The sequence below is a fragment of the Apodemus sylvaticus genome, chromosome 11 (assembly GCF_947179515.1).
Source record: "Apodemus sylvaticus chromosome 11, mApoSyl1.1, whole genome shotgun sequence".
NCBI classification, from domain to species: Eukaryota; Metazoa; Chordata; class Mammalia; order Rodentia; family Muridae; genus Apodemus; species Apodemus sylvaticus.
Genome location: NC_067482.1, coordinates 106,754,607 through 106,767,570, shown reverse-complemented (window position 1 = coordinate 106,767,570; position 12,964 = coordinate 106,754,607). Strand labels below are relative to the sequence as shown.

Here is a 12,964-nt window from a genome sequence, read left to right as displayed (position 1 = left end):
CAGTTTATATCCCACATATTCTGATAGTTACTTATATAATCCCTATAATCCAAAGCTGATCCAGCCACTATACCAGCTGGCTTATTTAGAATGATCACCAGCATTTAGCCTGCCTTTTCTATACTGCACTTGCCATTATAAATCAAATAAATAGAAAGCAAAAAACTATATAGGAGAAGGTAAGAAATACAATTTACATAGAAATCAAATAACAAATTCAGAGACTACCTGGAAAGAAGCCTGGTGCAAGGAATTCCATCCACACATAGAATGGGATCCATTGACATTTGCTCCATGTTGAAGCAAGAGCTTCAACACATCTATCTGTCCACTTTCAACAGCTGCAATACAGTGGTCAGAGAAATTACTGTCACCAAAAAGATTTTTGTAGAGCTGGATACTTCCATGATGTTCTCATCATTTTACATACCTTGGAATGCACATTATTATGATAATGCTATGATTATTCTTAAACATTTATCAACTATTTTAATCCAGTTTCACTTACATATGTGTAGGCCTCCATGTGCATGAAAAATTATTTCAAATAAAACATGAAAAGAGACTGATAAAAAAGAGCAAGAACCAAACATTTATTCTGTAGGATAAAGGTGACAATGTAGCTCTAGTTTGTTAAAAATGCAGCTGAGTGTGCAACAGTCCAGAAGAACTAGTCTAGAAAGTCAGTTTCAATAAAAGACAGAAAGGGATTACTGCTATCATTACTATCTTATCACAAGAGACAAGAATAATTATTGCTAAGGCTTTATAGCTAGCTGGTTCCCAACTAGAAACTTCACCTCTGTTGACTAGCATTCATGACAATCAAAGGAACTCAGTGTACAAACAGAGGAGAAAGGTAATCAACAATGACTCAGTCACAAACCCTGCTGGTACCTACAACAGTGACCTGCCTGAAAGATATACTGGTGCAATAGTGGCACAATGTTACTGAAGTAATCAACTACTTTTTGAATAGATTATATTCCACCTCATGAGATGGAAGCCATACTTGACACTGCTGAGGTGACCAAGAACTTGAGACTAGATAAGAAAAGGCCTAGGGAAATGTTTAATACTCATCCTGCTAAGGGAATGTAGCTCCTAGCTTATCTGTATAGATCAGTGCCTCATTCAACCCGTATTAGAGAAAATTCTTCTTGCTCTAGATAAGAATTAACATAGAAACTCAAACTGGACAATATGCAGAGTGAAAGACAATTTTGGAGCACTTAGTCCTAAATGGGTTACTTTCATCAAAGCTTCCCACCAGGGTTCAGGAACCTATATAGAAAGAAGAGGTGGGGAGATTCTAAGAGCCAGAGGTCATAGGTGACTCCAAGGAAATAGCATCTTCCTGAAGTGGAAACTTGCAGGATTTTCCATGTCTAATCATATTAGGGCAGTGGAATGCCTGTGATTGGACAGGAAAAGGGAGGCGGAATTAGGCGTTGGGAGGACAGAGGTTGAATGAGGAGAAGAGGACCAAGATGGCTTTGGATGTGGACCCATGTGGCATTTACTAGGCACAAATAGCTAAACTTTTATAAGGTTAGAAATATTGGAGAAATGCTTTTATCATTACTAATTGGCTCTTAAATTACTGTATTGTCATCTTGTAATTGTAAATTTTAATTATGCATAAATCTAATTGGTTAACGAATTAAGCATTAAGAGTCATGCTTCCAGCGGGTAATTAGGAGGTGATATGGCAGACCGTGGGATGTGTGGGCGTTGAGATGAACTCATGAGACCCCTGCCAGAGGGTTGGCTGAGTGGAACTGCAAAGTGGACATGCCAGCAGATCATGTGAGCATGGGTCTAAGCCATGGAGAGTTCGAGGGTCCATTGGAGGTCTAGCAGGAGCCCTGTGGCCTGTTGTGAGGTCTACAGATCGCCATTGCCTTGCCAGCACTAGTGCGGGAATGTGCCAGTGATCATTTTAATATTTCCTACAACAGGAAACTTCAGAGTTCTTTGGAAAATCAGTTGTGTCAGATGGTGTTTTGCTGGGGCAAACACGAGGGAGTGTTTGCCTGAAGCAGACATAAGTGTTCCTGAACAGAACACCAATAGCTTATGCTCTATGATCAAGAATTGAAAAATGGGACCTCATAAAATTACAGTTTCTATAAGGCAAAGGATACTGTAAAAAGGACAAAATGGCAACCAACAAATTGGGAAAAGATCTTTACCAACCCTACATCCAACAGAGGGCTAATAACCAATATATACAAAGAACTCAAGATGTTAAACTCCAGAGAGCCAAATAACCCTATTAAAAAATGGGGCACAGAGCTAAATAAGAATTTTCACCTGAAGAACTTCAAATGGCTGAGAAGCACCTTAAGAATTATTCAGCATCATTAAGGAAATAAAAATCAAAACAACCCTGAGATTTCACCTCACACCAGTCAGAATGGCTAAGATTAAAAACTCAGGAAACAACAGGTATTGGCGAGGATGTGGAGAAAGTGGAACACTCCTCCACTGCTGGTGGGAATGCAAGTTGGTACAACCACTCTGGAAATCAGTTTGCTGGTTCCTCAGGAAACTAGGCATGACACTTCCAGAAGACCCTGCTATACCACTCCTGGGCATATACCCAGAGAATTCCCCAGCATGTAATAAGGATACATGCTCCATTACGTTCATAGCCGCCTTATTTGTAATAGCCAGAAGCTGGAAAGAACCCAGATATCCCTCAATGGAGGAATAGATACAGAAAATGTGGTATATTTACACAATGGAATACTACTCAGCAATTAAAAACAATGAATTCATGAACTTCTTAGGCAAATGGTTGGAACTGGAAATTATCATCCCAAGTGAGGTAACCAATCATAAAAGAATACACATGGAATGCAGTCACTGATAAGTGGATATTAGCCCAGAAGCTCTGAATACCCAAGACACAATTCACATACCAAATGATTCCCAAGAAGATGGAAGGAGAAGTCCCTGGTCCTGGAAAGGCTTGATCCAGCATTGTAGGGGATTACCAGGACAGAGAAGAAGGAGGGGGTTGATTGGAGAATGGGTAGATGGATGAGGGCTTATAGGACTTATGGGGAGAGGGGAACCAGGAAAGGGAAAATCATTTGAAATGTAAACAAAGAATACAGAAAGTAAAAAAAATAAAAAAAATGAAAATAAAGAAAAAGAAACTACACTTTATCCCCCACTTTGCAAAAATAGGATTCTAGTGCTAAATTTTTTTAACTCTAGATAAAAAAAAAATACTTGAAAAAGAGCATCTAAAGAATAAAGATAAGTTCTGGGTATTTATTAGGGACAGGGCAAAGTATTTTAAGTAGACATCTTTAAAAAACCCACAGAAAACCAGGCAGCCTGCATACAGACCTTCTCTTCTATCTATGTCTCTCCAGATCTAATCCCATAGTCTCATTCCTAGATCTGCAGCAGAACACCCATGGCAACTTTCTCTTCTTGCCTCAAGTCTCCTACGGATCCCACTGATCTTCCCCTTTTAACCTTCACTCTCCCCCAATTCCACCTCATTTGTGCTTGTCCCAGACCTTAACCTCGGCAGGTACTTCCTGCTAACACAACAGGCATTCCTCCCAGGGAAACTAGTAGGCTGAAGGCAGACTCACACCTTCCCTACTGCATCTGAGATCCAACAACCTTCAGTCTCATCCCCTGCTTTGTAGAAGGAAACCCATTGCAATCTCCCTCCCCTCTCTGACCAAATGGAGTGGAAAAATCTCCCCCAAAATTCCTTTTCCCATCCCATCCCATCCTCCCAGCCTCCAATACCAGAAGGCATTCATTGGGAACACACCAGCTAAGCAGAACAGGGAAACAAGTAAACTAACTGGAAACACTCACAACTCCCTCCTCTCCTTCAAACCCAATTCTCCAGTCTCATCCTGGTAGGCATAGGTCTACAACAAATACCAGCCGGAGTCTTCCTACCTAACTGCCCTCATCTCCTGTGAATCCTACACACCATCCCTTCCTAACCTCTGGGACAATGAAGAGACACCTAACAACTCTTACTAAGGAAAACATTGAATTAGGACTGGTATACAAGTAATTGTGTCAAGAAACATGGCAGCTGACCTGATGACATAGAAGGAGTCAAGAGTTCTACATCTAGATCAGTAGGAAGGAAGAGAAGTTCAGGTGACCTTCCTTACACTGTATCGAGGTGTGTCTCTGTATTTTCAATTGTTGTATAGTCTTGCTGCTGACTGGTTATAATGAAGACTTAACAGCCAATAGCTGGGACAGGAAGGGCCAAGGTGGAAGTTCCCAGCAGAAAAAGTAACAAAGAACAGGAAGGCAGATGCAGCAGATTCAGAAGGGACACAGGAAGACATAGACTGGAGCAGAGAAAGGTATAGAGCTAGCCAGAGTGGGTCATAGACTAGAATAGTTGGGTTAAGTTTAAATGGTAGCTGGGAGAATGCCCCAGCAAAAGGTTGAAGCTTTAAACTATATTTGATGTCTCTGTGTCTTATTTATACTGCAAGCCATTGGGCCTGGCTTGAGTATGTGGAACCTCAAAGCCTACACTCAATGACATACTTTCTCCAAAAGGCCACACCTACTCCAACAAGGGTACACTTCCCAATAGTGCCACTCCCTATGGGCATAGGAGGGCCATTTTATTAAATATGTTGTACCTAAGAGTGATAGAAACAGCAGAAGGTAAAGAATCTCAGCTCGGTGTCCCAGAAAACATTCTCAACAAAATTATAAAAGACAATTTTCTTAACCTAAAGGTGATGCCTATCTGGCTCATCCACATACACTGTAAATGGCAAAAATCATGAAGAAAACAGGTGTTTGACACAGTTCCAGCAAAGCTGAGTCAATTGCTGAAGTCACTGTTATTCTCCTCACTTTTAGGTTTTGGTCTCTGCATGTTGCCATTCTAGAGGACTTTCTGCATTATGATTCATTTTATGTCTTTTTCCATGAAGATTATGTCTGAGTCTTTTTAGGAAAGTCCTAAACTTACTGTCCCATCTGCTTTTAGGGAAATACATTTATCCAAATAATTGGCCCTATTTAGAAGCTGTCCTTATGCATTGGCGATCATGAAAAGCACAGATAAGCACAAAGCTGAGAATTTCTAAATGAGGCCATGACTACAAGAAGCTTCTTGTATTATCTGCCCCTAAAATAATCAAACAGTATAATTGATACAGAGCAAATAACTGATAAGACCTGAATGGACTGAAGATTTGGTAACAAAGTCAAGGTCTGCTTTACAATACACTTAACTCTCTGAAAATGTATACTTAGAGATAATCAACAACTCCAACTAGCCACGGGGGATTGGTAACAGATTCAAGGGCTCTTTTTTTCCCAATAAATTTAGAGCTTTATGAAAAATGTAGTTTTCTGGGTATAGTAGTCTCAGCTGGCATTTGTGTTCTCTTAGAGTCTGCATGAGCTCCGCCCACGATCTTCTAGCTTTCATGGTCTCTGGTGAGAAATCTGGTGTAATTCTGATAGGTCTTCCTTTATATGTTACTTGCCCTTTTTCTCTTACTGCCCTAAGTATTCTCTCTTTGTTTAGTACATTTGGTACTATACCCAGCAAAACTCTCAATTACTATAGATGGAGAAACAAAGATATTCAATGACAAAACCAAATTTACATAATATCTTTCTACAAACCCAGCCCTACAAAGAATAATAGGGGGAAAACACCATTACAACGAGGGAAACTATACCCTGGAAAAAGGAGGATATTAAGGTTCTTTCATCAAACCCAGAGAAGATAACCACACAAGTATAAAATTAAAATCAAAAATTATAGGAAGCAATAGCCACTACTCCTTGATATCTCTTAACATCAATGGACTCAATTCCCCAATAAAAAGACATAGACTAACAGACCAGTTACATAAGCAGGACCCTACATTTTGCTGCATACAGGAAACACACCTCGGTGTCAAAGACATAAACTACCTTAGAGTAAAAGGCTGGAAGACAATTCTACAAGCAAATAGTCCCAGGAAACAAGCCGGAGTTGCCATTCTAATTTCAGATGAAATTGACTTTCAACCTAATGTCATCAAAAGAGACATGGAAGGTCACTACTTGCTGGTCAAAGGAAAAATCCAACAAGAACTCTCAATCCTGAACATCTATGCCCCAAATACAAGGGCGCCCTCATTCATAAAAGAAACTTTACTAAAGCTCAAAGTACACATTGCACCTAACACAATAATTGTAGGTGACTTAAACACTCCACTCGCACCAATGGACCAATCAGGAAAACAGACACTAAACAGGGAGACAGTGAAACTAATTGAAGCTTTGAACCAATTGGAGTTAAGAGATATATATAGAACTTTTCATCCCAAAACAAAAGAATATACCTTTTTCTCAGCACCTCATGGTACCTTCTCCAAAATAGATCATATAGTTTGTCACAAGACAGACCTAAACAAATATAAGAAGAGTGAAATAATCCCATGCCTCCTATCAGATCACTATGGAGTAAAAGTGGTCTTTAATAACAGTAAAAACAACAGAAAGCCCACATACACATGGAAACTGAACAATACTCTACTCAATGATATCTTGGTCAAGGAAGAAATAAAGAAAGAAATCAAAGATTTCTTAGAATTTAATGAAAATGAAGGCACAACATATACAAATCTATAGGACACAATGAAAGCAGTGCTAAGAGGAAAACTCATAGCTTTGAGTGCCTCCAAAAAGAAATTCGAGAGAGCATACACTAGAAGATTAACGGAACAACTGAAAGCCCTGGAACAAGAAGAAGCTAATTCACCCAGGAGGAGAAGAAGAGAGGAAATCATCAAAGTCAGGGCTGAAATCAATCAAGTAGAAACCAAGAGAACCATACAAAGAATCAACCAAAACCAAAAGCTGGTTCTTTGAAAAAATCAACAAGATAGATAAACCTTTAGTCAGACTAACCAAAGGGCACAGAGAAAGTATCCAAATTAACAAAATTAGAAATGAAAACGGAGATATTACAACAGAAACCAAGGAAATTCGAAAAATCATCAGATCCTACTACAAAAACCTGTACTCAACACAACTGGAGAATCTGGAGGAAATGGACATTTTCTTACACAGATACCAATTACCAAAATTAAACCAGGATCAAATAGACCATCTAAACAGACCCATAACCCCTAAAGAAATAGAAGGGGTCATAGACAGCCTTCCGACCAAAAAAGCACAGGACCAGATGGTTTCAATGCAGAATTCTATCAGAACTTCAAAGAAGACTTAACACCAATACACTTCAAACTTTTCCACCAAATAGAAACAGAAGGAACACTACCCAACCCCTTCTTCGAAGCCACTATTACGATGATACCAAAACCACACAAACATCCAACTAAGAAAGAGAATTTCAGGCCAATTTCCCTTATAAATATCGATGCAAAAATACTAAATAAAAGTCTTGCCCACAGAATCCAAGAACACACAAAAACGATCATCCACCATGATCAAGTAGGCTTCAGCCCAGGGATGCAGGGATGGTTCAATATAAGGAAATCCATCAATGCTATCCACTATATAAACAAACTCAAAGAACAAAACCACATGATCATTTCATTAGATGCTGAAAAAGCATTTGACAAAATTCAGCATCCTTTCATGCTAAAAGTCTTGGAAAGGACAGGAATTCAAGGCCCATATCTAAACATAGTAAGAGCAATATACAGCAAACCAGTAGCCAACATCAAACTAAATGGAGAGAAACTTGAAGTAATCCCACTAAAATCAGGGACTAAATAAGGCTGCCCCCTCTCTCCATATCTTTTCAATATAGTTCTTGAAGTCCTAGCTAGAGCAATTAGACAATATAAGGAAGTCAAAGGGATACAAATTGGAAAGGAAGAAGTCAAATTATCACTATTTGCAGATGATATGATCGTATACTTAAGTGACCCTAAAAACTCTACTAGAGAACTCCTACAGCTGATAAACAACTTCAGCAAAGTGGCTGGCTACAAAATCAACTCAAGCAAATCAGTAGCCTTTATATATTCAAAGGATAAGCAGACTGAGAAAGATATTAGGGAAATGACTCCCTTCATAATAGATACAAACAATATAAAGTATCTTGGTGTGACTCTAACCAAACAAGTGAAAGATCTATATGACACGAACTTCAGATCTCTGAAGAAGGAAATCGAAGATCTCAGAAAATGGAAAAATCTTCCATGCTCGTGGATTGGCAGGATTACTATAGTTAAAATGGCCAACTTGCCAAAGGCAATCTACAGATTCAATGCTATCCCCATAAAAATCCCAACCCAGTTCTTCATAGAGCTAGAAAGAGCAATTCTCAAATTCATCTGGAATAACAAAAAACCCAGGATAGCTAAAACTATTCTCAACAGTAAAAGAACTTCAGGGGGATTCAGTATCCCAGACTTTTAAAACTTTACTACAGAGCAATAGTGATAAAAGCTGCATGGTATTGGTACAATATCAGGCAAGCGGATCAATGGAATAGGATTGAAGACCCAGAAATGAACCAACACACCTATGTTCACTTGATGTTCGACAAAGGAGCTGAAAGCATCCAGTGGAAAAAAGATGTCTTTTCAACAAATGGTGCTGGTTCAATTGGAGGTCAGCATGCAGAAGAATGCGAATCGATCCATTCTTATCTCCTTGTACTAAGCTCAACTCCAAATGGATCAAGGACCTCCACATAAAACCTGACACACTGAAACTAATAGAAAAGAAACTGGGGAAGACCCTGGAGGACATGGGCACAGGGGAAAAGTTCCTGAATAGAACACCAATAGCTTATGCTCTAAGATCAAGAATTGACAAATGGGACCTCATAAAACTACAAAGTTTCTGTAAGGCAAAGGACACTGTCAAAAGGACAAAACGTCAACCAACAGATTGGGAAAGGATCTTCACCAACCCTAAATCTGACAGAGGGCTAATATCTAATATATGCAAGGAACTCAAGAAAGTAGAACCCAGAAAACCAAATAACCCCATTAAAAAGTGGGGTACAGAGCTAAACAAAAAAATGAAGAACTATGGAGAGCTGAGAAACACCTTAAGAAATGTTCAACATCATTAATCATTAGGGAAATGCAAATCAAAACAACCCTGAGATTTCACTTCATACCAGTCAGAATGGCTAAGGTCAAAAACTCAGGAGACAGCAGGTGTTGGTGAGGATGTGAAGAAAGAGGAACACTCCTCCACTGCTGGTGGGATTGCAAGATGGTGCAATCACTTTGGAAATCAGTCTGGCGGTTCCTCAGAAAACTGGGCCTGACACTTCCTGAGGACCCAGTTATACCACTCCTGGGCATATATCCAGAAGATTCTTCAGCATGCAATAAGGACACATGCACCACTATGTTCATAGCAGCCCTATTTGTAGTAGCCAGAAGAAGGAAAGAACCCAGGTGTCAACGGAGGAATGGATACAAAAAATGTGGTATATTTACACAATGGAGTACTCTTCAGCCATTAAAAACAATGAATTCATGAAATTCTTAGACAAATGGATGGAGCTGGAGAACATCATACTAAGTGAGGTAACCCAGTCTCAAAAGATCAATCATGGTATGCACTTATGGATGCACTAGGATATTAGCCTAGAAACTTTGAATACCCAAGACATAATCCACAAATTAAATGATGGCCAAAAAGAAAGGAGGAGTGGCCCCTGGTTCTGGAAAGACTCAGTGCAAGAGTATAGGGGAATTCCAGAACAGGGAAGCGGGAAGGGATAAATGGAAGAACAGGGGGAGGGAAGAGGGCTTATGGGACTTGCAGGGAGTGGGGAACCAGAAAAGGGGAAATCATTTGAAATGTAAATAAAAAATATATCGATAAAAAAAAGATGCAAAGTTAAAAAAAAATTCCTTTCACAGAAAAAAAAGAAAAAAAAGAATAATGTACTTTGAAGAAAGGGGATCAGGTCTCCGCCTCTGGATCGGGAACAGCCTCGGCCAGAGCGCACCATCTCCAAGCAGTGCAGGAAGCCAGCTATATACTATGCAGCCAGCTAGGAAGAGGCAGCCTGCACAGGTGAGTCTCGCCCTGCAGAGCAGAGGATCCACCTGCACAGCCTGCATCCAGAGCTGATCGGGGCCACAGAGGTTCATACCCAAATACAACTACAAGAGAGTGGGTCTTGGCTGTCATCTTTGCTTCTGTGACTGTGCAACAGATTGGTAGGCAGGTTTCACCAGAGTAGAGGATCACTTGGGACACACTGCACTACAACTCCACCTGCACCCAGGAACTCTACAGCACCACAGCAATTTGTGTCAGGAGAAAGCAGCTCACCCAGGGTTGCTGAGATAGGCCTACAGGCATACACACACACACACACACACACACACACACACACACACACACACACACACACACACACGAGGGGCAAGCTCCAGCCAGTGACAGCAGGCCCAACTAACACCAGAGATAATCTGATGGCAAAAGGCAAATGGGGGGGACGTTGCTAACAGAAATCAAGGCAATATGGCACCATCGAAACCCAATTCTACCACAGCAGCAAGTGCTGGACACCCCAACACACCAGGAAAGCAAGATTTGGACTTAAAATCACAGGTCATGATGCTGAGGGAGGGCATCATGGAGGGCTTCAAGAAGGACATAAATAAGTCCCTTAAAGAAATACAAGAGAACACATGTAAACAGCAAGAAACCATTGAAGAACTTAGGGAAAACACAACAAAACAGGTGAAGGAATTAAACAAAGCCATCCAGAATGTAAAGGAGGTAGAAGCAATAATGAAATCACAAAGGGAGACAACTCAGGAAATAGAAAACCTAGGAAAGAAGTCAGGAGTCATGGATCCAAGCATCAACAACAGAATACAAGAGATGGAAGAGAGAATCTCAGATGCAGAAGATACCATAGAAAGCATTGATAAAAATATTCAAAGAAAATGAAAAATGCAAAAAGCTCCTGACCCAAAATATCCAGGAAATCCAGGACAAAATGAGAAGACCAAACCTAAGGATTATAGGCATAGAAGAGAGTGAATATCTCCAACTGAAAGGGCCAGTAAATGTCTTTAACAAAATTATAGAAGAAAACTTCCCTAACCTAAAGAAAGAGATGCCCATGAACATACAAGAAAGAAGCCTTCAGAACACCAAATAGATTTGATCAGAAAAGAAATTCATCCTGTCACATAATAATTAAAACACCAAATGTACTAAACAAAAAAAAAAAATATTAAAAGCAATAAGGGAAAAAGGTCAAGTAACATATAAAGGAAGACCTATGAGAATTACACCTGATTTCTCACCAGAGACTATGAAAGCCAAAAGAGCCTGGGCAGACGTCATGCAGACCCTAAGGGAATACAAATGCCAACCCAGACTGCTATATCTGGCAAATCTCTCAATTACCATAAATGGAGAAACCAAGATTTTTCATGACAAAAACAAATTTATATAGTATCTTTCCACAAATCCAGCCCTTCGAAGAATTATGAATGGAAAACACAACAAAGGGAGGGAAACTATACACAAGAAAAAGCAAGAAAGTAATCTCCTTTCACCAAACCCAAAAGAAGATAACCACACAATAATAAAAATTACATCAAAAACAGCAAGAAGTAACAATCACTAGTCCTTAATATCTCTTAACATCACTGGACTCAATTCCCCAATAAAAACACATAGACTAACAGACTGGACTCGTAAACAAGACCCAACATTTGCTGCATACAGGAAACGCATCTCAGTGTCAAAGACAAACACTACCTAAGAGGAAAATGCGAGAAAACAGTTCTCCAAGCAAATGGCCCCAGGAAACAAGCTGGAGTAGCCATTCTAATGTCATGCCCACCCTCGCTGGCAAGGAGGACGCAACACCAGGGAGTTTCTTTCTTCTTTTGGTGGCCCCCAACTCTCTCCCTGCCTGACCTTATATAGCCTACTCAACCCTGTCTGCCAAGAGAGATAGCCAGCCGCTTCCTCATTGGTGAACTGAGTTCTTCATTAGCATGTGTGATAACGAATACAGCACACTGCGCATGTACTAAAGTAATTTACTACCAGGGAGTTGCATCTGGCCAGCGCCATCTTGTAATAGAGATGAACAAAAGGTGGCTTACTACATTCTAATATCAGATAAAATAGAATCTGATTTTTCAAGATTTGGTTCAAATTTTCAACCAAAAGTCATCAAAAAAGATAGAGAAGGACACTTTATACTCATCAAGGGAAAAATCTACCAGGAAGAACTCTCAATTTTGAACATCTATGCCCCAAATACAAGGGCACCTACATTTGTAAAGGAAACCTTACTAAAGCTTAAAGCATACATAGCACCCCACACAATAATTGTGGGGGACTTAAACACCCAACTCTCTTCAATGGACAGATCAGGGAAACACAAACTAAAGAAAGTCATAGTGAAACTAACAGAAGTTTTGGACCAAATGGACTTAAAAGATATCTATAGAACATTTCATCCTAAATCAAAAGGATATACCCTCTTCTCAGCACCTCATGGTACCTTCTCCAAAATTAACCATATAATTAATTGGTCAAAAAACAGACCTCAACAAATATAAGACGATCGAACTAATTCCATGCCTCCTATCAGATCACTATGGAATAAGGGTCATCTTCAATAGCAACAAAAACAACAAAAAGCCCACATAAACATGGAAGCTGAACAATTCTCTACTCAATGATACCTTGGTCAAGGAAGAAATAAGGAAAGAAAAGACTTTTTAGAACTTAATGAAAATGAAGGCACAACATACCCAAATTTATGGGACACAATGAAAGCAGTGAGAAGAGGAAAACTCATAGCTCTGAGTGCCTACAAAAAGAAGCTGGAGAGAGCGTACACTAGCAGTTTAACAGAACACCTGAAAGCTTTAGAACAAAAAGAAGCTAATACACCCAAGAGGAGTAGAAGGCAGGAAATCATGAAACTCGGGGCTGAAATTAACCAAGTTGAAACAAA

General features: G+C 39.7%; 1 protein-coding gene across 5 annotated transcripts in view; it reads right to left on the bottom strand.

Moving 5' to 3' along the window:
* The window catches only part of Asb3 (ankyrin repeat and SOCS box containing 3), a 152,178-nt gene that overhangs the window by 65,444 nt on the left and 73,770 nt on the right, over nucleotides 1-12,964 (bottom strand). For all 5 annotated transcript variants that reach the window (XR_007980154.1, XR_007980155.1, XM_052198390.1 and 2 more), the window contains one exon: nucleotides 229-341. Coding sequence is in view for 3 of the 5 variants with exons in the window: in XM_052198390.1 (XP_052054350.1) it covers nucleotides 229-341 (113 nt within the window). In the remaining 2 variants the exon portion in view is untranslated. The remainder of the gene's footprint in view (nucleotides 1-228; nucleotides 342-12,964) is intronic.